This window comes from Poecile atricapillus, chromosome 23, assembly GCF_030490865.1.
Source record: "Poecile atricapillus isolate bPoeAtr1 chromosome 23, bPoeAtr1.hap1, whole genome shotgun sequence".
Lineage (NCBI taxonomy): Eukaryota > Metazoa > Chordata > Aves > Passeriformes > Paridae > Poecile > Poecile atricapillus.
Genome location: NC_081271.1, coordinates 1,323,052 through 1,347,778, shown reverse-complemented (window position 1 = coordinate 1,347,778; position 24,727 = coordinate 1,323,052). Strand labels below are relative to the sequence as shown.

Sequence of the window (24,727 nt, the reverse complement as noted above, 5' to 3'; positions counted from 1 at the left end):
ATCTCTCCATGATCCCTTTGGATGAGAAGCGAGCGCCTGAGGGGTTTGAAAACCTTGGAAAAAACCTTGAAAAAAACCTTGAAAACCACCCCCCCTCAGCTCATCACCCCTTTTTCCATGGATTTCCTCACTTTTCCCTCAAAATCCAGCCCTTCCTGAGGCAGGCAAGGAGCCAAACAGGCACAGCCAAAGGGCAGCTCCTCCATTTCCTCAGCGCCGGGAATGAGCGTTCCCATTTTCCCCTCAGATTTTCCTGGCGCTCGCCCCCCGCTTTCCCCTCACATCCAGTCCTCCACAACCTGAGGAAAAATGAGGAATATTCAGGTGGTTTTTGTACCCTCAGAGAGTTTTTAATGTCTTTGTGCCCAAAATAACAGCCTGAGGGGAAGGCCTGTCCCAGCCAGGCCTCACCAGGTGCATTTTTGCATTTTTGCATTTTGGCTCTTTCCCTGCTGAAACAAAAATATTCTCAATTGCAGAACAACAACAATAAAGTGCTTGAAGTGAGAATCTGGCCACAAAAATAACCGTGGCCTGAAACAGAAAGTTCCTGCTGTTGTGGCAGCTGTTTCCCCCTCAGACTTTTGATTTCTGTGTTTCCAAACCCTCCCACACATGGATGTGTCTGATCCCAATCCCAGAGAGAGCTTGGAGAGACAAAATCCCTCTGGCTGTCATTCCAGCTCCACTCCTCTTCCAATTTTCTGCTTTTTTTTTAACCTGTTTATCTAGCAAATTTCACCTGCAGCACAATTTTAGCCAGAAAACCAAAATTTATTTGTCCAATTCCCACTTTCAGGAGCTCTCCCAGCGCGACTTTTTGTGTCACAACTGTTCCTTTTTGGTCCAAGGTTTTGAAGCAAGATTTGGCTTCCTGGAATTTTTCTTGTCCTAAAAATTGGAGTTTTTACGCTGTTTAAAGCTTTATTTTTGTATTCCTGGCTGATACTGTGGTTCACCTCCACCTAATTCTTTCTAACCAGAAAAAAAAATGATGTGTGAGGCATTTTCCCACTCCTGAAATGTGAAGGACTCTGTTTTGCTCATAGGAGATAAAATTTCTTTTATTATGAACATAAAAACTACAATTTTCATTCCACTTTTTTTTTTTTTTTTTTCCCCTACCCAGCAAGGGATTTTTCTCCTTGCAGAAAAAAAAAAAAAAAAGTTAAAAAAAGATAAAACTTTTGGATATATACAAACATATACAGGGTGTGTCTGTACATTTGTCATTCTGTACAAGCAAGGCACCAGCAGAAGTGACAGTGGCACACACAGAGGGGGTTTTGAGATTTAATTTCAGATTTTTTGGCAGGAGATCATTGAAAAAAAAAATAACTTGTTTTTGTTTTCATCCTCCCTGGGTGATGGGGGAAGAGGGAGGATTCTTTTAACCGCATGGAGGTGAACTTGGAATTCTTGGGAGATTGGATCAAACCACAGGAGCCTTTTCTCTTGGATAATAACCCAGATTTTGCCTAAGAAAACGCTGAAGGAAAATGAAAGCACAGCCCTCCAGAACCAGCCAATAATGACAACACATATAAAAATAAAGGGAATAAAAAGGTGAAATAAAGCAGGGGAAAAAAAAACAACTTTTGGTGATAAAAGCAGAAATAAAGCAGGGAAAAATCCCAACTTTTGGTGATAAAAACAAAAATAAAGCAGGGAAAAAACCCAACTTTTGGTGATAAAAGCACTGCTGCCGTCAGTGCAGCTTTGTTCCATTTTCCAGCTTCCAAAGCAACTGGGGAAGGAGGGAACTCTCCAAGGATTTGAGCTGTGTGGAAAACAACAATGAACTGCAAAGGAGCCCGAAGCAGCTGTGACAGGAAAATCATCTCAGGGGTGACACCACCACACTTGGAAGGTTTGGAGTCCTCAGCACAGCTGCAAAATGAGGATGAAATATCCTTGGAGCTCTGGATTTGCACTTCACTCCGTTACCAGCACACCAAAAACCTTCAGGTTATAAAAGAAAAGGTTTGTTTGCTTTTACCTGCCAAGAATGCGAAAGGAGGAACCTCCCTGGGAGGTTTCTTTGCTAATACACATTCCTTGGATTTAAGGGTTGATGGAAGTTCTTTTTCCAGCCTGCCAGGCACCAACACACCAATGTGTTCTGCTGGGAAGTGGGAGCAGGAAAATCCTTGTGTCCTCCAAATCCAAATCCAAATGCAACCCTGTGTCCCTCAGCTCCTGTGTCCTCCAAATCCAAATCCAAATCCAAATCCAAATCCAAATCCAAATGCAAATCCAAATGCAAATCCAACCCTGTGTCCCTCAGCTCCTGTGTCCTCCAAATCCAAGCTCTGTGTCCCTCCAAACCCTGGGTCCCCCAGCTCTTCAGAAAAGAAATCCTCCCCAGAATGGAAACCAAAGTCCCCCAGACAATTCCCAGGCAGTTTTCCTGGAGCACTGCAGTGAGCAGAGGGGAGAGGGAGCACGGGAAGGCAGGGTGGGAGCAGAGTTCACCATGCAGAGAGCTCCTTCCTCAGCTGGACTGCCTCTCCTGACCCCCCTGTGCGTTTCTTGGAGCAGCCAAAGGAATTTCAGGTCCCCCCTCACTTCTTCCTGCGGATTTTGGGTTTCTTCACGGGCCGCAGGTAGGGATTGTCGATCACGTTCTCCTCCCCGTTCCTGCTGCCTGCCAGGGAGCTGTTCTGCTGCAGCACTGAGGTGTTCTCCTTCTCAGGTCCTGCATCGTCCTGGCACAGCCAAAAACAACAAGAAAAAAACAAAGTCAGGCTTAGAAATCCTTCTGCCCACAGAATCTGTGGCTGCTCCATCCCTGGAAGTGTCTGAGGCTGGGCTGGAACAGGCTGGGATAGGGGAAGGTGTCCCTGCCCATGGGACAAGATTTTTATGGTCCCTCCCACCCCAAATCATTCCAGGATTCCGAGTTCAAACCCCAGAACCTGTGGGCAGGAGGGATAATCAGCAGCCAAGCACACAAGGAGCTGCACTGAAGGCCAGGCCTCCTGGTTTCTAAGACAGGAAAATCCCTTGGGCAACTGTGGGATCCAAGGAGAAACCTCTGAAATTCAGGATTTACTGAAAGCTCCCGCTCCAGCCTCGTTCTGCACTGAACTCTGCAGGGAGCTGAAGCAGCAGGACAATGTTCAGCTCCATTTCCCATTTCCCAGGAGGCAGAGCCAGCATTCCAAGCTGCAGGAATGGCCCCCAGGAGCCCCCCAGGGTGGCCCTACCGTGCTCATGTGCAGCGGGAGGTTCTCGGTGTCCGTCTGCTCGTCCTGCTCCGAGGAATCCGTCTCCTCCATCTGCTGCATTTCCAGCTCGGAGGGGAGCAGAGCTGTCAGGTAGGGCACAGTGAAAGGCCTGGCAGCAATCACTGGGATCAGGGGAAAGAGGAGACACAGTCAGGAAGCTGGGAGAAATCCCCTCAGAAATTAAGGACAAAGTTACAGAGATCAAACAATTTGCTGGTTCTGGGTTTGGACACATTTCCTGCTGTTCCCAAGGATCAGAAAGGAAATCCTGATCCCTCAAAGATCTCTACTTCCCAATTCTCTGAATCTCTCTACATTTCCAGCCAAGGACACAGCCATGTTTCAACACAGAAATTCCTTCCTGAGCTCCACCACAAAATCCCAATTATCTGGGAAGTTGGGTTCCTCTTAAATGAAGCTGTGCTGCCAGCGAGCCTTGGGAAAGTGGGAATTCTCATCACACAGAGAAGAGACAGGAAAATTTCCAGCAGCAGGAAAATGTCAGGGAGAAGAAATTCCTTGGTGAGGTCACAGGGGTGGAGCCAGCATTGGGATGAGATTTGGATTTAGGCTTTCTCCATCAGGAGAAAAAAAGGGAGCCTTGGGGAGTTTAGGACCTGCTTTCTGCTTTTCCTCCCCATTTTAGCTCCCCAAACCCTAAAGGGATCCAAAATTAAAATCACTGACATGGGAATGTGCTGACATCATCCTTGAAGAGGCTCTGGGTCTCTCCTGTCTTGGCCATGAAGCGTGTGAGGGCCCTTTCCACGTCCCTCCGCTGGGAAGCCGCCTTTTCCCGCAGCACCTGGTAGTCGGACACCGGCTCCCGGTAGGTCTGGAAGGGAAGGAAAGGGATGGAGCAGCTCCACTTCCAAAATTCCCAGGGGTGGAGGAGCTGCAGGCTCTGCTCTTCAGGATCCACAGGTGCCCAGCAGGCAGAAATCCAGGGATTATGTGCTGGGAGGGACCAGGGATCCCAAACTTGGAATGCTCTGGATGAAGGTAATGGGATAGGGCAGGGAGTGGATAATGGGAGGGACCAGGGATCCTGAACTGGGAATGCTCTGGATGAAGGTAATGGGATAGGGCAGGGAGTGGATAATGGGAGGGATCAGGGATCCCGAACTGGGAATGCTCTGGATGAAGGTAATGGGATAGGGCAGGGAGTGGATAATGGGAGGGATCAGGGATCCTGAACTGGGAATGCTCTGGATGCAGGTAATGGGATAGGGCAGGGAGTGGATAATGGGAGGGACCAGGGATCCTGAACTGGGAAGAGTCTGGGAGCAGGTAATAGGAAGGATCCCATCCCAATGGATGTCCATAATCCACAAACAAGGAATATTCAAAGCCAGGAAAAACTATAATTTGGATAAATATTTGGATAAATAGCACCAGCACTGCAGTAAATAAACACCACTCCTGGACTTCAAACCAGCACAAAAATCAGACAGAAATCCAGGGATTCTGGCTGATTTCTGAATGGCAAGGGATGTCCACAATCCACAAAGAAGGAAAGCATTAAGCCAGGAGAAATATTTTGGATAAATGGCAGCAGCACTGCAGTAAAACCATCCCACTCCTGGAATTCAAACAGATCCCAAACAGAATAAAAATGTTTTCACTCACTGGGGTCTTGATGTACGTGTGAGGATCTGGGAACTCCGGGAAATGGCCGGGAATGTGGGGTGGATGGGGCTTGTTCTGCCCAGCTGTCAGGGCTTTGGGGGTCACGGGTTGGTTTGTCACCGGAGCTGCAGAGGGAAAAGGTGGGAATCAGGGAAAAGGTGGGAATCTTCCTGCCCAGCATCCCCCCAAAGCTGTGACCCCATCCCTGACCCCATCCAAGGCAAGGAGCACATCCCATGACCTTGGGATTGGCATCCCAGAGGGGAAAAGGATCCTTTGACCCTCCCTGTCCTGCAAACAAAACCACCCTGAGGCTTCTCCCGAGTGACCGAGGTCCCTTCACCTCCGGTGGTGCCACTACAGGAGCCCCCAATTCCTGGAATTCCTGGGATTATCCCACAGAAAGCTCATCAGGAGCTCTCTGAAAGGCAGCAGAGAGGAATTCCAGGTGACTCCCAGCTCCCAGCACAGCAGGAGAGGCTCCCCACGTACGGGCAGTGATCACCATCCTCTGGGAACGCTTGGCATAGGCAGGAAGAGTTTCCACATTGAATCCTGGAACACAAAAGAGAACAGGAATCACTCCAGGAGTTCATCCTGTCAAAATTCCCCTCTCTCCAGAATTTTTCCAGGTAAAACAAGAATGGGATGGGCCAGGGATTCTGAATGGGAAGGGTCTGGGAGCAGATAATGGGAATGATCATGGAAAACCATGTGCTGTGCGTGCCCACAGCAGCAGGCAAAGCCCAAATCCCAGATTTTGGGGGCAGATTTCCCAATCCAATGGTGGAAAGAGTGGGAAGAGAGAGCTGCTGACCCATTTCCACGAGGGTCACCACGATGTCCGAGAGCGTGGGCTGGGTCCTGGCTGTGTGCTCGCAGTAGGACTTGGCACTCCTCCCAATTTCCGAAATATCTGCGGGATAAAACCACCACGGATTTCATTCTCACATTGGCCACGGCTGTATCAGATACAGGGATGGGAATTTTGAACAAATTTAGCAAGGAATGAAAAACAGCCCCTGGAATGGGGCATTTTGCAGGATGAGGGGTTTAAAATTAAAGCGTGGGGATGCTAAGGAGTAAAGAATCAGTGTTTGCCACTGAGGCAAAAGGCAAATCCGCATCTAAAACATGAAAAAAAAGCCCAGAAATTATCATTTCTTGCTTTCAGAACAATCTGGAGGTGAGGTTTTCATCAACACCCACAGGGGAAGGAGCAGAGCTGCTCCAAGAGGGACTTCACAAAGGAAATATCTGGAATTTTGTTATTTCTCTGGAATTTCGTTGTTTCTCTGGAATTTCGTTGTTTCTCTGGAATTTTGTCATTTCTCTTTATTCCAGCAATATGTGGAGCTCCTGGGAGCACCCAATGAGCAATCACTGAATAAAAAAATATAAGGATTTCTGAGCTGGGATAAACCCACAGAAATCAGTGCTGTGCTCCAGCCACCAACCCAACCCTCTTTTAATACCACAAAACCGGGATCAAACCCCTCTGGAATGGGGGGGGGAATCCCTGGATGAGCCCTCAGGGGCACTCACAGCTCTGGATCATCTCGGTGAGCGTCTCCACCGCGGCTTTCTCGGCGCTCTCGAAGCCGGCCTCGGTCAGCAGCGAGCTGACCACCACCTGCAGCGTCCGGCGCCGCGCCAGGTGGTAATTGTCCGCAGGGGTGCCCGCCTGCTTGCTGCCCGCCCGCTGGAATTCCGGGAATGGGGAATTCCGTTAGGAGACGGGGAGAGGAGTGTTTGTACCGCCAGGAGAGGTGAGCAAGCAGGGCTGGCCCCAGAGCGGCTGGAAGGGACACGGGAGAGGGATGGGATGGGATCCATGGGATGGGATCCATGGGATGGGATGGGATCCATGGGATGGGATCCATGGGATGGGATGGGATCCATGGGATGGGATGGGATGGGATCCATAGGATGGGATCCATGGGATGGGATGGGATCCATGGGATGGGATGGGATCCATGGGATGGGATCCATTGGATGTCATCCATGGGATGGGATGGGATGGGATGGGATGGGATCCATTGGATGTGATCCATAGGATGGGACGGGATCCATTGGATGTGATCCATGGGATGGGATGGGATCCACTGGATGTGATCCATAGGATGGGACGGGATCCATTGGATGTGATCCATGGGATGGGATGGGATGGGATCCATTGGATGTGATCCATGGGATGGGATGGGAAGAGGCAGGGTGTGGGAGCCGGTGGAATGGTCTGGGAGCAGGGGATTGGGAAGGGTCACAGAGCAGGAACACGGGTACACACACACACCTGCATCCTATACACACATACCCACATGGGCACCTGTGTGTACATATTTATATTTATATTTATATTTATATTTATATTTACATTTATAATTATATTTATATTTATATTTACATTCATATTCATATTTATATTTATATGAATATACACATAGATGTACACACCCGTCCTTATAGAACCTCCCCTGACACTTTTGGGACGCGGCCCCTTTAAGGACCCGCCCCCTCACGCCCCGCCCCGCTCCCCGCCAGCCAATCCGAGCGCCCCATCCTCAGCCAATCAAACCCCGCCTCCCCGCAGGCCCTCCAGCCAATCAGCGCCTCCGTCTCTCCACCCGCCGCCTCCGCGCTCCGGGGCCTGACCGGAGCCTCCTCCGCGCCCCGCAGGGATCGGGCGCTGCCGCCCCGCCCGGCCCCGCCCGGGACCCGCCCTCACGGCCCCGCGCCCCGGGGATTTGGTGCCGTTACCGTGCCGGAGCCGCCGGACGCTGTGTCAGCCATCTTGGAGCCATATGGAGCTGTGCGCATGCGCCAGGTGCGGAGGGGCGGTGGGCGGGAGCGCGGGGCATGGCGGGAGTTGTAGTGCGGGTGGAGCCAAGCGCGGAGCATTGTGGGAGTTGTAGTGCGGAGGAGGGGCAACATCTGGATCCGCCCCCCCATCCCACCTCCCCTGCACATCTGGATCCCGAGGGGGTGGAAGGAGATGAGATTCATGGTCCCGTCCATCCCAAACCGTTCTGGGGTTCCACAGGACACAGGGACCGCCAGGATTCTGCCAAGTTGGCAAAGTCTCCATCGCCATCCTGAGTTATCCCTGGAGCTCGTTCATTTTGGGATGTCCTTGAGCCAGGGATGAATCTGTGCCTGCTCCACTGATTAACTCTCTTTTCTTGCTGATTAGGCTCAAAAGTGGACAAACACCCGACCTCAAAGAACTTCCTGATTTGAGATAATTTATATATTTATGATTTATCCCACATTTCGCAACGAACCCAACTCAAACCTCCTGTCACGGCACTGCGTTCCCACTTAGAAATAATTTACTAAAACCCCTCAAAAACACTTGGGGACAGCTCCCAAAACCATTTGTCCCCACCCACGGGTGTAAGTACCACCAGCTGCCCCATTTTCGTGTTTCTTGCCCCATTTTTCCTGTTCTTTCCCCATTTTTCCTGTTTTTTCCCCATTTATAGCCGTTTGCTCCAGCTTCACAGGGGTGGTTGCTTGGTCACCCCTCACTGGACTCTCACTCTGCCTTTGTTTTGGTTCTTTCAAAGAAGAAGCGTGATGTGTGTGAGAGGATTCTTCGAAACAAAGCAGCTTTCCAGTGTGGAATTCCTCTGTCAGAACTGAAAACCCTGCTGGAAGTTCAGAAACTCCACCTGGAGATCCAGAAACTTGAAAAGGAGCTAAAAATCGCCACCAGGAGCTGACTGGTGGCACTGGCATTGCAAGAAGCATCCTCTGTGTGCTGGATCATGATGCTGACTGAGGATTTTTGATGACTTTGTCATTTGTGCTAATGATGAAGTGGCCAGGACAAAATTTATCAATCAGCCACAGGTTTGGTCACATGAGGAGTCGATGAGTTGTGAGTTAATTTTTAGGTTCAGTTTGTAGATCACTTTATGCCTTTTAAAGCTTCACATTTCGATCTGTTTAGCTGGCAGGGCACAGCTAGGGAGGAACGGAGTGGAAAGTGAATTTTGGTGGTACAAAAAGGCATGAAGGTGGTGAGAGCCACTCACTCTCCAGTCCATCCCAGTGGGAACATTCCCTCATTAGTGGGAACAACCCCTTCACTGCCTAATTACCTTTCTCATGGCCAAGAAAAACTCAAATCCTCTGTCCTAGCAAAGCAAAAATTCCAGTTTTCCTTCCCAAGCATGGGCCCATGGCAGTGCCACAAGGACAAATAACAGAATAACCAATAAATGTTGGTTTTTAACCATCCAGTGAAAGGGAAGCTCTGTGCAGGTCATTTGTCTTGTGATGGGAGCAAAGATCATAATAAACATGAAATTGTAATGAAAGCTCTGTCTGGGTTTTAATAATCTGTCCTATCTCTGGTAAAGGGAAGTGTTTACGTGATACAGGAAGTAGTAATATAGAAATATTAATAATATATAATATAAACATAAAATATAATGTATAAAATATAAAATATAAAATATAATGTATAGAATATAAAATATAAAATATGAAGTATAAAATATAAAGTAGAAAGTACAAAATATAAAGTTTAAAATATAAAATATAAAGTATAAAATATAAAGTAGAAAGTATAAAATATAAAGTTTAAAATATAAAATATAAAGTATAAAATATAAAATATAAAGTTTAAAATATAAAATATAAAGTATAAAATATAAAGTAGAAAGTATAAAATATAAAATTTAAAATATAAAATATAAAGTATAAAGTAAAAAATATAAAATATAAAACATGAAATACAAAGTATAAATATAAACTATAAAGTAAAAAACATAAAATATAAAGTATAAAGTATAAAGTATAAAGTATAAACTATAAACTATAAAATATAAAATATAAAACAAAATATAAAATATAAAATATAAAGTATAAAGTAAAAAATAAAAAATATAAAATATAAAATGTAAAATATAAAATATAAAATATAAAATATAAAATATAAAATATAAAATATAAAATATAAAATATAAAATATAAAACAAAATATAAAATATAAAATATAAAATATAAAATAATATAAGTATAAAGAGATAAATATTAATAATATAGAAAGTGTCTCTAATAAACAGGTTTATTTACAGTGTATGTAAAGGAACAGCTCAATTAGCTGCTGCTCCATGAGTGCAGGGGATGTGAGGGATTTTCCCTGGGTGGAAATGAGCTTCAGACGAGGCCAGGCCATAAAACACCTTTATTTATTATTTTATTATTTATTTTATTACTTATTTATTGTATTTATTTATCAGCCCAGCTGGGGATCTCAGGGCTGGGGGTGGCGTCAGTGGCGTGTCTGGCCTGTCCCCAACTTCCCGCTGCTTTTTTCCGTTCCCTGGTGACTCTGGAGACAGAGGATCTGCTCTGTCTCCTGTCCCTCAGCATGTCCCCAACCCTGGGACAGCTCCTGGCACTGATGGCTCTGCTGCTGCTGCAGCCACCAGGGACTCGGGGTGAGTTCTCCCTTCTCCTGGGGCTCCTGGGGCTCTGCTCTCCTTCCACCAGGGCTTTGGGAAGAGTTGAGGGACTCAGGGTGAGTTCTCCCATCTCCTGGGGCTCTGCTCTCCTTCCACCGGGGCTTTGGGAAGAGCTCAGGGACTCAGGGTGAGTTCTCCCCTCTCCTGGGGCTCCTGGGGCTCTGCTCCTCTTCCACCGGGGCTTTGGGAAGAGCTCAGGGACTCAGGGTGAGTCCTCCCCTCTCCTGGGGCTCCTGGGGCTCTGCTCTCCTTCCACCGGGGCTTTGGGAAGAGCTCAGGGACTCAGGGTGAGTTCTCCCCTCTCCTGGGGCTCTGCTCTCCTTCCACCGGGGCTTTGGGAAGAGCTCAGGGACTCGGGGTGAGTTCTCCCTTCTCCTGGGGCTCTGCTTTCCTTCCACCAGGGCTTTGGGAAGAGCTCAGGGACTCAGGGTGAGTTCTCCCCTCTCCTGGGGCTCTGCTCTCCCTCCACCAGGGCTTTGGGAAGAGTTCAGGGACTCAGGGTGAGTTCTCCTCTCTCCTGGGGCTCCTGGGGCTCTGCTCTCCCTCCACCGGGGCTTTGGGAAGAGTTGAGGGACTCGGGGTGAGTTCTCCCCTCTCCTGGGGCTCCTGGGGCTCTGCTCTCCTTCCACCAGGGCTTTGGGAAGAGTTCAGGGACTCAGGGTGAGTGTTCTCCCCTCTCCTGGGGCTCCTGGGGCTCTGCTTTCCTTCCACCGGGGCTTTGAGAAGAGCTGACTGAGCCTTGCAGTGCCTGAAGGGCTCCAGGAGGGCTGGAGAGGGGATTTTCACCAGGAATGGGGAGGGGGGGAAAGAGGACTGGGTGTAAGGTGAATTAGGGCAGGTTTGGATGGGATTTTGGGCAGGAATCGTTCCCTGGCAGGGTGGGCAGGCCCTGGCACAGGTGCCCAGAGCAGCCCTGGATCCCTGGAAGTGTCCAAGGTCAGGTTGGATGGGGTTTGGAGCACCTGGGACAGTGGGAGGTGTCCCTGCCATGGCTGGGGTGGCTCTGGCTGGGTTTAATGTCCCTTCCATGATTCTCTGAGCGATTCTGTGATGCCTCAGCCTCCAGATGTGCTCAGGGCAGCTGGGGCATGGCCAGGATCCCCCAGCTGACCTCAGAACAGGAGAAGTGCAAATCTGCTGAGTAATGGATGTCTCTGGGAAGGGAAATAAACACCAGTTTCTGTCTGGAAGTTGGGGTCTTGGTTAAACCAAAAACTTTCCAGAAACTTCTCCAGGGTGCACAGCCTGCCCCAGCTTCTCCCTGCACCAGCATTGCCTCACACTGCCTTCATTCTTAATATTTATTTCTTTTACTTCTGATGCTTCTCAGCTCATTTCCCAAAGCCAAACGCTACTAATGAGGTGCCAATAATTAATCTGGGGCCCCGAGGAGAAGCAAACAAGATCTTTCCCAAGATATTTTCCATGGGGATTGCACCAAAGGCAGCATCGGTGGCCCTGCCCTGGCACGGTGCAGGTGTGGGACGCTGCAGCACCTGGATGTGAGCCAGGATGTTCAAACTTGTTTTTAACTCCGTCTTGGTGACCTGCCAGGCATGAAGAAATCCCAGTTAGAGCTGCTGGAGTTCTGTTTTCTCTGTTATTTGTGATGAGCCCCCAGATATTTCTCATGGCAGATGTGGAAAGAGGAGTTTTCTGTTGGGACACACGTGCAGGTGTGCCAGAGGTGGTGCAGGTGTGGCCAGAGGTGGTGCAGGTGTGGCCAGAGGTGGTGCAGGTGTGCCAGAGGTGGTGCAGGTGTGCCCAGAGCATCTTTTCTTGCACGGCTGGAGGGGGCTGCTGCACCCCAGAGTCACCCACGGGGGCTGGGTCACTGCACTGCTCCAAGGAGAGGGCAGAGAAGGGGTTTGATGGTGCAGGAAGGAAACCCTGCAGGTTCAGGATGTTTATTTGTTGGAAAGGCAGAAGCAGAAAGGAATTATAGATATGACTCCCTAGCCAGAGAGGCTAAGGAAGAAATACAAATGAAAGAACGGTCTGAATAATTAAAAAATACCGGTCTGGTATGCCAGAACACATTTTTCCCCCCAATAAAACTGAGACCCCTCTCCCCAGCATTATAAGGAAAAGTCAAAAGTACCCTGAGATAACTAAAAATAAGCAAAAGCAGTGATTTCTATAGGTCACACACTAAATGTTACTGTATTAGTACACTTAGAAAGATTGGTTGGTGAAGGAATAGAATATTCAATGTATAGATTATATAAACAATTGTAAAGGAGAGCTCACTCTTCCTCTTTTTCTGGCTCTCTCACTTCTGTTCTGTTACTCTCTTTATTAGCAATCTTAACTCATGTATTCATGTTCTACCCCTTTTTCTAATGTTCCCTCTGAGCCTGCTTTGAGCTTCATCTGTTGGATCTTAGCAAGGCTCTCTCACCCATGTCCTGAAATAAATTCCTAACATCTGACTCGACTATGGAGAGGCCTCTGCTGTGTCCCAGACTGTTGCTCTATTGGGAATGGTGAGAAGAATGACACAGACTCTCCTGGGAGTCAATCAGGAGAATTTCTCCCTGGTTTATTACCTCAGGTCTTTTTTTTTTTTATAGATGTGAAAAGTACAGAAAATAAACTCTTACTGGTTAGTAAACTAACACATCATCATCATTGGTCAGTGGGGTTCAGCACCCCTCGACCTTCTCCTGCAAGAAAACAAGGAACAAACAACACCTGCAAGGCTGTTCTCTATCTCTGAGGATTGTTTTAATTCCTCCCCATCATTTCCCAGGCCACTTTCTCAGGCAAGACTGTGAAAGTTATGTGGACTGCAATTTCCACAGGCACCACAGTTAGCATCCATACCAGACCATCCACACCCCGAGGAATATCTTACATTTATTCACCCCCAAAGCCTCAGTCTCTGCAGCCACCACGCAGCTCTGTCTCCTCTCAGCCCCATCCAGAGCCGCTGTCACTGCTCGCTGCGGTGCCAGAACACCCCCAAAAATCCATTTTGTGTTTTGGTGCTCCGCAGGGGCTCAGTGTCCCATCCCCGACATCGCGAACGGGCAGCTGATCTCTGCTCAGAACTTCACCTGGGGCAGCACGGCCACTCTGCGCTGCCAGCCCGGCTTTGTGCCGCTGGGCGCTGCCAGCACCGTGCGCTGCACACCCGGCGGCCGCTGGTACCCACGGGTGCCCTCCTGCGTGCCAGGTGAGCTCACACCCCCCTCCTGGCCTCTGCCACCTGCTGCTCCCCGAGAAGGAGCGGGCTCAGAGGGTGGGAGCCAGCGGGAGCGCTGCTGGCTGCCAGGATTCCCTCTGGGATCGCCCTGGGGAGCGTGGCAGGGCTGTCCCCTCCTGCAGGGGACACCCAGCAGGGACCAAAGTGAGCGAGAATAAAGATTCTCACCCGGTTCATGTCCTCAGGTGAATTTTCCCCACTGTTTTTCCCATTCCCTTCACTCCACACACTCCACAGCCCCACTCAGGGGTGCTGCTGTCCCTCACTTATTTTTGGGGGGTTTTCCATCAAAGAAAAGCTGCCGGTGCTGGGGGTCTGTGATGTCCCCAGGGCAGTGCTGAGGGTCTGTGATGTCCCCAGGACAGTGCTGGGGGTCTGTGATGTCCCCAGGGCAGTGCTGGGGGTCTGTGATGTCCCCAGGACAGTGCTGGGGGTCTGTGATGTCCCCAGGGCAGTGTCCCCTGCTCTGTGTCCCCATCTCTGTCCCCAGGCCAGTGCTGGGGGTCTGTGATGTCCCTTGCTCTGTGTCCCTTGCTCTGTGTCCCCATCTCTGTCCCCAGGGCAGTGCTGGGGGTCTGTGATGTCCCCAGGACAGTGCTGAGGCTCTGTGATGTCCCCAGGGCAGTGTCCCCTGCTCTGTGTCCCCATCTCTGTCCCCAGGGCAGTGCTGGGGGTCTGTGATGTCCCTTGCTCTGTGTCCCTTGCTCTGTGTCCCCATCTCTGTCCCCAGGGCAGTGTCCCCTACTCTGCGTCCCCATCTCTGTCCCCAGGGCAGTGTCCCCTACTCTGTGTCTCTTGCTCTGTGTCCCCATCTCTGTCCCCAGGGCAGTGCTGGGGGTCTGTAATGTCCCTTGCTCTGTGTCCCTTGCTCTGTGTCCCCTGCTCTGTCCCCAGGGCAGTGTCCCCAGCTCTGTGTCCCCATCTCTGTCCCCAGGGCAGTGTCCCCAGCTCTGTGTCCCCTACTCTGTGTCCCCATCTCTGTCCCCAGGGCAGTGTCCCCACCCTCCCCCTGTGGAATTCGCCGATCTCCAGCCCCGCCGCGAGTTCCCGGTTGGGAGCACCGTGAGCTACTCCTGCAGGCTCGGCTTCTCCCCGATCCCCGGCGTGTCCCCAACCATCACCTGTCTCCAGAACTTCACGTGGTCCTCGGTGCCCCGGCTGTGCCAGAGTGAGTCCATCGCTTCCTTCGCTTTCCCAAATCCAGCGGGATTTCTCCGGCTCTCCCTGGCAGTAATTTTGCTGCTCAAAGGGTGGCGCAGCTGGAAAGGAAAAGCTGCAGCTCCCCTCGGTTATTTAGCGGCTCCAAGGAGGATTCAGGGAGGCAGGGCCATCCCCTCAGCACAGTTTCTGGCTGACCGCGGGGTTCTCACATCCTTCTGCACCTTAGGAGAAATGGAGAAATGGTTGTCAGCCTGTAATTCCCATCCCCGAGCCCGCCAGCTCCGCTCAGAGGTGTCCTGGCTCGGTGAAGCCGCATTGCTGGGGATCCCTCGGTGCAAATCTCTCCTCTCTGATGCTGCTGTTCCCCAGGGGTGCAGTGTCCCAGCCCGATCATCCCCCACGGCAGAGAGACCAGCCCCAGGAGAGCCTCCTACACCTTCGGGCAGCAGGTGGAGTTCCAGTGTGAGCCTGGCTTCGCGCTCAGGGGCAGCGAGAGGGTTCAGTGCCTGGCAGAGGGGATGTGGAGACCCCCCGTGCCCTACTGCGACAGGGGTGAGTGGGGACAGCGGCAGCGGGGCTGCCAATTCCATCCCTGGGGAGAAAATCCTGTCGGGTGTGAGGTGTGAGGTGTGAGGTGTGAGGAGAAGGTGCCCAACCCACAGCACTGAAGGCTTCAGCATTTCCATCTCCCACCGAAACTGGGATGGATGAAAGGTGCTGGTTAATGGGGCTCGCAGCCGCTTCTCCAAGGGTTCCTCAGCGGGTTTTGGATGCTCTCTGTTCCCTGACCGTGCTTAGGAGCAGGATGGTTTCTCCTGGAAAAGAGGAGGGGATAAGGAAGGGGCTGAGGGATGGCTGCACCTCAGTGGGTCACGCTGGCAACGCTGGCACAGCCAAAGCTGGCCAGGGCCAGGAGGACCGCGAGGAGCAGCTCTGGCAGAGCACGGGGAGCCTCTGGTGTCACCCCCTGCGTTCTGCCTCCCCATGGATGAGGAGAACCTGAGGATGAGGAGAACTTTGCCTTTACCTCACCCAGTGTGCGACCCCCCTCCCAAAATCGCCAGCGGGCAGCACTCTGCCCTGGGGGTCAAGCAGTTCCCCTACGGCTTTGAGGTCAAGTACAGCTGCGCAGAGGGGCTGTCCCTCATCGGGAACGAGTCCATCTACTGCACCTCCGAGGATGGAGAGAGGCTGGTGTGGAGCGGAGCTGCCCCGGAGTGCAGGCGTGAGTGTGGGATCGGGGTGTGGGATCGGGGTGGGATCAGGGTGGGATCGGGGTGGGATCGGGGTGGGATCAGTGTGGGATCAGGGTGGGATCAGTGTGGGATCGGGGTGTGGGATCGGGGTGGGATCAGTGTGGGATCGGGGTATGGGATCGGGGTGGGATCAGCGTGGGATCAGCGTGGGATCAGTGTGGGATCAGGGTGGGATCAATGTGGGATCAGTGTGGGATCAGGGTGGGATCAGTGTGGGATCAGAGTGTGGGATCAGGGTGGGATCAGGGTGGGATCAGGGTAGGATCAGGGTGGGATCAGTGTGGGATCAGGGTGGGATCAGGGTGGGATCAGTGTGGGATTGGGGTGGGATCAGTGTAGGATCAGTGTGGGATCGGGGTGGGATTGGGGTGTGGGATCAGTGTGGGATCAGGGTGGGATCAGTGTGGGATCAGTGTGGGATCGGGGTGGGATCAGTGTAGGATCAGGGTATGGGATCAGGGTGTGGGATCAGGGTGTGGGATCAGGGTGTGGGATCAGGGTGTGGGATCGGGGTGTGGGATCAGAGTGTGGGATCAGTGTGGGATTGGGGTGTGGGATCAGAGTGTGGGATCAGAGTGTGGGATCAGGGTATGGGACAGGTTATGGGATCAGGGTATAGGATCAAGGTGTGGGATCAGGGTATGGGATCAGGGTATGGGATAGGTTATGGGATCAGGGTATAGGATCAAGGTGTGGGATCAGGGTATGGGATAGGTTATGGGATCAGGGTATAGGATCAAGGTGTGGGATCGGGGTGAGCCAGGCCCTGGGGGCAGTGTTCGAGCTCAGAACAATGGGTTAAAGCGAGCAGGGCTGCCTGGAGATGCTGCTTCCTTCACCGGAGCGGGATCATCCACCGGGAAGTGCCAGACTCTGCTTCTCCCAGCCGGGGCCATCAGGGGGTGGGGAGGAGCAGCTCTGCCCAGGTTCTGCTGTCCCCAGAGCCCATTCTCTCTGCTCTGTCCTGCAGTGATCCGGTGCCCCAAGCCCGTGGTGGAGAGGGCGAGGATGACCCCACAGACCTTCACCTTTCCCTACGGGCTGCTCCTGCACTTCTCCTGTGATGAAGGCTTCGGGCTGCGCGGTGCTGCCCAGAGCCAGTGCCTGGCTGATGGCACCTGGGGCCCTCCCCTGCCCACCTGCCAGCCAGGTCAGGGACATTCCCTCCTCCGTCTGTTCCTTCATTTTCAATGTGCTGTTTTCAACATTTCTTTCCAGTTCCGTGTCCCAAACCCCCAGGGCAGGAGTATGTAGTGATTCACTAACAAACTGTGGTATAGGGTGCATGAAACTTCACCTTTCTCCTGCAGCTGTGATGGGAATTTAGGGGTGCTTCCAAAATCTCCCTGCTCAGCCTCAGTGCTCCGGGGCAGAGCAGAGGGCTTGGGGTGCAGCATTGCCTGGCTCTGTCTGTCCTTGGGGCTTTCCCCTCTTTGCAGAAGAAACAACCTTCCCAAAGCTGCTGTTTTCCAGGTAACAGTGGAGTTTTTATCGACAGCTGTGTGTAAAGGAGGCCCTGACACAGGTCAGGAGTTCACTGACTTTCCTTTACTGCCAAATGCCCACCCCCATGGTGGGGATGCCTGGATTGTGACACTCTCAGCAAACAGCAAACCCATAACAAGCTCCCAGCGCCTCTCAGGGGCTGCTCTGACCTTCACCTCGTGAATAGAAGGATTCCTTGATTTCACAGCTCCACAATTTTAAGTTCTTCTGCACTGGCTCAGCCTTCCTAAACTTCTTTCTGACCTCGGGCTGAGCCGCCTTCTGCCGTGGGTTTTGCTTTCAGTGCTGTGTCCAGAACCACGAGTGCTCTACGGAAGGCTGAGAAGCCCTTTGGGTGGTGAGAGGTGGTACCAGAGCAATGAAACTGTCACCTTCGAGTGCCTGCCTGGCTACCAGCTCCTAGACAATGCAAGGATGCCTTTGGGAGACGCTGGCACAGCCACGTGTTTGCCTGATGGCAGCTGGACACCGCTGCCCAAGTGTGTGAGTAACACAAAACTGCACAATGGTTTGGGTTGGAGCCTTGAAGATCACCCAGTTCCACCCCCTGCCGTGGTTCAGCCTTTCCCTGCCTGGTTTCTGACATGAAATCTGCTTAAACTTCTCAAAGGCTTTTCATTTCTGGTCCTGAGGAGGATGCAGCCCCTGCTGGGACAGGGCAGCCTCGGAGGGGGTGGCTCTGCCTCTGCTGCAGCCCATCCTCACAGGCTCCTCTGGGGTTTGTTTTCCTTTTTGACAGGTGAAAGAAGATGATGCTGATGTGTGCCAAGAGGTTCATTATATTAAATCAACCTTTGAATGCGGTGTGCCTGTAGAAGAGCTGAAAACTCTGCTGGAAATACAGAAACTGTTCCTGGAGATTAAAAAACTCCAGGTGGAACTCGAAAACTGAAATGAAACTGGATCCCTGCAACACTCACCCTTCCTTTGGTGAACTCACAGTTTGTGCAGTCACAGCATCTCTAAGAGGGCTCTGGGTGATTTTATGGTTTATGTTTGCATGCCTGGAGTCAGAAAAATAAACACCAGGGCATGGGAGGCTGCTTTTGCTGTGCTGGATGCCAGGGCAGGGAGTGGGTTTTGCTCTAACCTACAAGCTTGATTTGCTCTTTAACTAACAAATTGTTCCACATTTCACATCAGGAAGCATAGAAAGATTAAATGTAGCTTCAAAAAAAAAAAACAAAAAGCTGTCTTAACTGTGGTAAGCTGAGGCAAATGGGAGTGAAGTCCAGAAAAGCTGAGGTGAGTCCAGAGCTGGCTCTGAGCTCTGTGCTTGTGCTGCCATGGTCCAGCTGGGGTTTGGGTTTGCACTCTGCTGGAAACAGCAGTGCAATAAATATTAAATGATTTCTGTTCCTCTGGGTTAGGGCAGTTCACAAGAAGTGTTGTAAAGGCTGCTGTTACCTCATCCCTGGGTTTAAACAGGGAACAGGTTCCTGATATCCGAGCTGGTGGCATCTTCCACATCCCCATTTCTGGTGAGCAAATGCCAAGGCCAGGTGCTGGGATTGAGCCAAGAGCAGAGAATCAGGCAGCTCATTCCTGTTCCTCATAAATGCTGATCTGACCCCGTGGCTCTGCTGCTGTGGTGATTCCTGGGGGTTTATCCAGGGGGGGAGGTGGGAGCTGTCATGTTGGCTGTAAATTGGGCAGGTTTCCAGCGGGATCCAGTGGTTTTGGGGGAAAGCTGAGCCCTGGCAGCTGGGTGAGTCCTGGGCTGCTCGGGGAGAGTGGGTGGGAGAAGCAGAAGCCTTCGCCTCCTGCATGAGCATCACTGCCAGATGTGTGCTTTTAGAAGTTATAAAAATCACTTTGTTTGGTGCCAGAGCCTACACAACAGCCAGGGAATTGGGGGTGTCTCTGATTTTGCACAGAAAAGGTGTTTGGGGGTGCATCCCATGCTCCTGCAGCTCCAGGTGAGGAGCTCTGCCACGAGAGGTGCTGCCAGAGCTGCTCCCCGTCCTGGGGTGACACCTGGGTCCCCTCCACCCTGAGCTCACCTGGGACTGCAGACTGGGGCTTCATCTCCCTCTGCAGGGCTTGACACCCACAAAGTGTGAACAAAACCTGGGTGTTGCAGCCTGAGGGTGTTCGAGCAGCCCTGGCTGATGTCAGGGTGAACGAGGACACAGATGTGGCTGCTCACACCCGTTCTTCATTACCAGTGACTCAGGCAATGAAAGAACAGCAAACGAGAAGGAAAAATGCTTTTATTTGCTTCACTGCCTCTGCTGACAGCAGATCCGTGGTGTGTTACCTGCCAGCAAATAACTGAGGAGGTGTTTTCCTACCCTGGAGGCTGCTTGGGGCTGGAACGGGGTCTTTTCTCCTCTGGGAGTGTAGTTGTGGAAAAACTGTGTTGGTCAGTGCTCAGTGCCAGCCTGACGGGGCAGGAGGACCAGGAGGATCTCCCCGAGCCTGGGAGTGACAGTTGTCCCCACCCTGGCTGCTCTCCGTGTTCCTGACGGAGATTTCAGCTCCGTGGGTGTCCTGGGAAGGTTTCCATGGCTCCAGAGGCTTGGTGGAGCCCGCAGTGCATCCCCTCCCAGCCCTGACACAGCCCTGGAGGCAGCGGGGCTGGGCTGAGGAGCGCAGGAATTGCTGCAATGAGGGCTGGAGCAGCAGGACAAGGGGGACACCCTGAACCCCAGAGCTGCAGGATGGGCTCTGGACACCCTGTGCTGCTCCTGGCCCTGCTGGGGCTCCTCAGCATCGCTGCGGCTCGTGGTGAGTACGGGGCCGTGGGAAGGAGCCGGGGCACCTGCCCGGATCCCAGCTGGCTGCTCAGGGGCTGGGCTGGTGATGCCACCCCCAGCCCGGGGACTGAGCCGAGGCTCGGTGCTGTCCCTGACCCAGCCCTGGCTGGAGCCCTTCCCAGGGGAGCCCTGGGCCATTCCAGCCCCGCTCTGGTTCCTCACCTGAGGCACCTTCTCCTTCCACAGGTGACTGCGGGCCGCCTCCTGCCATGACCCACTCCAGGCCCTCCAGCAGCTCCAGCAGCTTCCCGGTGGGCTCCAGGGTGACTTTCACCTGTGCCGAGGGAGCCCGCAGGATCCCGGGGCTGCCGGACACCTCGGAATGTCTGCCCGGCAACATCTGGTCCAGGCTGCCGGAGCCCTGCGGCCGTAAATAATTCATCCTTTTTATCTGCGGCATGGCCCCGGGCTAACACCCCTGTCCTGGGGACAATCCCACTGTCCCTGTCCCTGTCCCTGGGGACAAACCCACTGTCCCTGTCCCTGTCCCTGTCCTGGGGACAATCCCACTGTCCCTGTCCCTGTCCCTGTCCTGGGGACAATCCCACTGTCCCTGTCCCTGTCCTGGGGACAAACCCTCTGTGCTGTCCCTGTCCTGGGGCAAACCCACTGTCCCTGCCCTGGGGACAAACCCACTGTCCCTGCCCTGGGGATAAACCTACTGTCCTTGTGCCTGAGACAAACCCACTGTTCCTGTCCCTGTCCCGGGGACAAATCCACTGTCCCTGTCCCTGTCCTGGGGACAAACCCACTGTTCCTGCCCCTGTCCCGGGGACAAATCCACTGTTCCTGCCCCTGTCCCGGGGACAAATCCACTGTCCCTGTCCCTGTCCCTGTCCCTGGGACAAACCCACTGTCCTGCACTGCTGCCCCTCAGAGCCGCTGGTGGCCACAGGAGCTGGGACAGGGGTCAGTCAGGGGCTGGGACAGGACAGGGTTCAGTCAGGGAAAACTGAACAGGACAGGACAGGGGTCAGTCCCGTGCCCCCCAACCTGTCCATGTGCTCCCCATGTCCTGCCAACCCCTTCCCCGAGCTCCTACACCCCTCCATCCCCGCTCTGACACCTGCAGCAGGTTGGCATCGCCCCAAGGAGCCTGAATTAACCTGCCACGAGCACCAGGAGCCCTCCAGGAGCGCTCCCGTGATCCCAGGGAGTATTTGGCCCCGTCCTGGTGGGCAGCTCTGTCAGAGCAGCTTTCCTTGGCTGCAGGGAGCTGCTCTGCCCCAACTCGGCTGAGGTTTGCTGCCCTGTCCAAGGAGGATGAGACCAGGAATTTCTTCCCCGTTGGCACCAACGTGAGCTACGTCTGCCGGCCTGGCTACGAGAACAGCTCGGAGAGTTCCCCCTCCAGCACCTGCCTCGAGAACCTGACGTGGTCACAGCCCCCTGAGCTGTGCAGGAGTGAGTATTGCTGCCCCCACACCCCAAAAAAGCATCCCTGGCTGCTCCCAGCCTGCATCCCGAAATGCAGCCTGGTCATCATCATCATCCATCCATCATCATCATCCTTTAACACAAAATCGGGTGGATATTCCTTGTCTTTCCTACCTAACACTGAACAGCAAGAGTTTCAGTGATGTTTTTTATTTGGTTTGTTTTTTTTTTTTCCTGCTGGTCTGCTTTGATTTTCATGCTAGGGAATGTTGGACTTGGTGATCTCAGAGGTCTTTTCTACCTTCTTATGGTCCTGAAGAATTTCCAGTGGGACACAGCACACGCAGGGGACAAATCCCAATTTGCTGTTCCAGCACTGAACTTCAACACAGAGGCCAAACATTCTCTTGGTGACACCCATGGAATGTTAGGGCTGCTGATGTGACAGGAATGGTTTTTTCACAGTCGAGCAATCGATTTTCACAGTGATGTGACCCAATCCACTGCTGTGGAAACCCCTCTGTGAATCTGGAGCATTTTGGGATCCCCACCTTCCCCCACAGCTGACCCTGGCTCCTGCCAGCCTGGCTGTGATGCCCATGGAATAAAATACTCTGGAACCTTTGGGAAAAGCCTCCAAGCCTGCGTCTCAGGTCTCATTCAGCCTTTTTTGTGTCCCCCAGGGAGGTCCTGCGGCGCCCTGGGAGCGCTGCCCGGGGTGAGGACGGGGCCCATCACAGCCCTGGAGCTGGGAGCACGAGTGGATGTGTCCTGTGAGGATGGGTGAGTGCTGGCACACAGCTGCAGGGTGGCACACAGCTCCAGGATGACACACAGCTCCAGGGTGGCACACAGCTGCAGGGTGGCACACAGCTGCAGGGTGGCACACAGCTCCAGGGTGGCACACAGCTCCAGGGTGACACACAGCTGCAGGGTGACACACAGCTGCAGGGTGGCACACAGCTCCAGGGTGACACACAGCTGCAGGGTGACACACAGCTGCAGGGTGGCACACAGCTGCAGGGTGGCACACAGCTGCAGGGTGGCACACACTCCAGGGTGGCACACACTCCAGGGTGGCACACAGCTCCAGGGTGGCACACACTCCAGGGTGGCACACACTCCAGGGTGACACACAGCTCCAGGGTGGCACACAGCTGCAGGGTGGCACACACTCCAGGGTGGCACACACTCCAGGGTGGCACACACTCCAGGGTGGCACACAGCTGCAGGGTGACACACAGCTCCAGGCAGGACACCAGGGCCAGGATTCAGGGCCACCTCTTCCTCCAAGAGCCACCCAGAGGAGCTCTAAGCATCCATCCCAACCAGAGCAGTTGTACTCTCAGCTGATCACTCCAGACTTCCATACAAGTTATTTAAAATATTTCAGCTTAAAATAGTTGAGATATATTGAACAAAACAGGGTTTTACACTGGAATTTTTAAAATCCAGCTGGGAAAGTGCAGTGAAGCACAATTTCCACAGTCAGGAGCTGACTCATGGCTGCTGCCTGCTTTCAGTCAGATGCAGAGGACAGGAATTTGTATCTCCAGCTGCTGTTCCTCCCTCCCTCCCTGCAGGAATCAGCTGCCATCACCTGGCTTGTGCTTGTCCACGTTTAACAGAGGGGGTTTCCCTCTCCCTTGGGATGTGACTGGAGGAGAGGACAGCGTGTCCCGCCCTGCTGGGCTGCAGCTAAACTTTGGAAATCTGCAGCAGGGTGGAGGGATGATGCTGCTCCTGTAAATTACATCAGATATCATCCACCATGTCCAGAGGGGTTTTGCACAGAATGGGGAAGGTGACAGCTGTCAGGACAAGATCCATGAGCTTCCAGCCAGCCAGGGCAGAAAACACTTGAATTAAATGTGGCTCGATCCCTGCTCCCCCTCTGCTCTACGTGGAGGCTCCACCCGAATCCCAGAATCCCAGACTGGTTTGGGTTGGAAGAGACCTTAAAACCCATCCAGTGCCATGGACAGGGACACCTCCCCCTGTCCCAGGTGGCTCCAGGCCCCGTCCAACCTGGCCTTGGACACTCACAGGGATGGGAAATGTGCAAGGTCTCTGGGGAAAGCAGTTTATCAGCTGAGGAGGTGCCCCAGCAATGTGCTGCCAGCCTGGTTTTCTGACAAAACTTCAGCAAAACGGCTGCACCTGGCACCCCAAAGCAGGTGTTGGGCAGGAGGTGGCACTGGGGGACACTGGGGGACACTGGGGGACACTGGGGAGCCCGTCAGTGATCCCAGTGAGCAGCAGCCGGGGCTGAGCCCAGCCTTTGGAGGTGCTGTGTGTGCTCAGCACGGAGCCTGTCCCTCGTCACCTCATCCCCGAGGGGACAGCAGCGTGGGAAAGGCCCTGGCTGGGGACAGAGCCAGTCCCAGCACTGCTGTGGGCCAGGAGCAGGCAGGAATTGAGTCCCTGATTCAGCAAATCCGTGTGGGAATCCAGCCCTGCCTGCCATTCCCGGAGAGCTCCAAATTCTCCCTTCCCTGCCGTGGGAAATGCAGAGTCAGAGCAGGGAATCACCTCAAACAGATGAGCACAGACCCTGGCAGGAGTTCTCCTGTTAACCAGCATCTCTGCTTGTTTGGAGCTGGTCATGGTGGGAAATATTCCCAGGTTTTGGACAGTTACAGTGATTTTCTCTCGTGTTTTTTAGGTACAAATTAGTCGGGAATAATTTCATCCAGTGCCAGCTGAAAGGAAACAATGTTGAATGGAGCGAACTTCCAACTTGTGAATGTGAGATTCATCTTTAATCATGAGATTAAACCTTTCTACTTCACTCCAGCAGATCCTGCATCCCAATTCCAGCCCAAACCTCTCTTGGGATTGTTTTTGTTGATACTCTGTGGCTGATCTGTCCCCAAGAGCTGAGAAATCCCCATTCTGCTGCTGGCACCATTTCAGCAGCTTTGCTCCCACAAAATCAACATTTCTGTCAGGACTGAAGGTGATGGGGTGAGATTTCCAGGAATCCTGAGCATGGAAAATTGCTGTTTATTTGCTGTGGCCGTGCTGGGAGAGGGAGAAAGGTGTGGGAAGAGAAACTTTGGGGCCAAACGAGAGGGAACTGGGACAGGCAGCTTCACCCATCCGGTGCTGCTCACCTTCACTGCCC

General features: G+C 52.6%; 2 protein-coding genes across 2 annotated transcripts in view; one reads left to right on the top strand and one right to left on the bottom strand.

Moving 5' to 3' along the window:
* Positions 1-1,045: 1,045 nt before the first annotated feature.
* On the bottom strand, positions 1,046-7,677 carry TAF8 (TATA-box binding protein associated factor 8). Its single transcript, XM_058856117.1, has 8 exons — positions 7,617-7,677; positions 6,405-6,561; positions 5,677-5,775; positions 5,352-5,414; positions 4,860-4,984; positions 3,918-4,065; positions 3,210-3,352; positions 1,046-2,708 (listed from the first exon to the last, which is right to left on the bottom strand). The coding sequence occupies exons 1-8, from the start codon at positions 7,674-7,676 to the stop codon at positions 2,565-2,567; spliced, it is 939 nt and encodes a 312-aa protein (XP_058712100.1). The 5' UTR covers position 7,677; the 3' UTR covers positions 1,046-2,564.
* A 2,520-nt stretch (positions 7,678-10,197) lies between these two features.
* LOC131587568 (uncharacterized) overlaps positions 10,198-24,727 on the top strand; it is a 61,144-nt gene continuing 46,614 nt past the window's right edge. Inside the window, exons 1-13 of the mRNA XM_058855568.1 lie at positions 10,198-10,309; positions 13,332-13,511; positions 14,530-14,709; positions 15,072-15,254; positions 15,739-15,927; positions 16,929-17,108; positions 17,748-17,947; positions 18,204-18,350; positions 19,121-19,172; positions 20,410-20,592; positions 21,436-21,627; positions 22,284-22,383; positions 24,266-24,348. Coding sequence (XP_058711551.1) covers positions 10,240-10,309; positions 13,332-13,511; positions 14,530-14,709; positions 15,072-15,254; positions 15,739-15,927; positions 16,929-17,108; positions 17,748-17,947; positions 18,204-18,350; positions 19,121-19,172; positions 20,410-20,592; positions 21,436-21,627; positions 22,284-22,383; positions 24,266-24,348 — 1,939 coding nt within the window. The 5' untranslated portion in view covers positions 10,198-10,239. The remainder of the gene's footprint in view (positions 10,310-13,331; positions 13,512-14,529; positions 14,710-15,071; positions 15,255-15,738; positions 15,928-16,928; positions 17,109-17,747; positions 17,948-18,203; positions 18,351-19,120; positions 19,173-20,409; positions 20,593-21,435; positions 21,628-22,283; positions 22,384-24,265; positions 24,349-24,727) is intronic.

Bases quoted from the DNA above. Each gene is read 5' to 3' on its own strand.
- TAF8 (XM_058856117.1), bottom strand. From the start codon at position 7,676: ATGCGCACAGCTCCATATGGCTCCAAGATGGCTGACACAGCGTCCGGC. The intron at 5,776-6,404 runs GTGAGTGCCCCT...TTTATCCCGCAG, and splicing joins CACCGAGATGATCCAGAGCT to ATATTTCGGAAATTGGGAGG. The intron at 2,709-3,209 runs GTAGGGCCACCC...TGGCTGTGCCAG, and splicing joins TCCCGCTGCACATGAGCACG to GACGATGCAGGACCTGAGAA.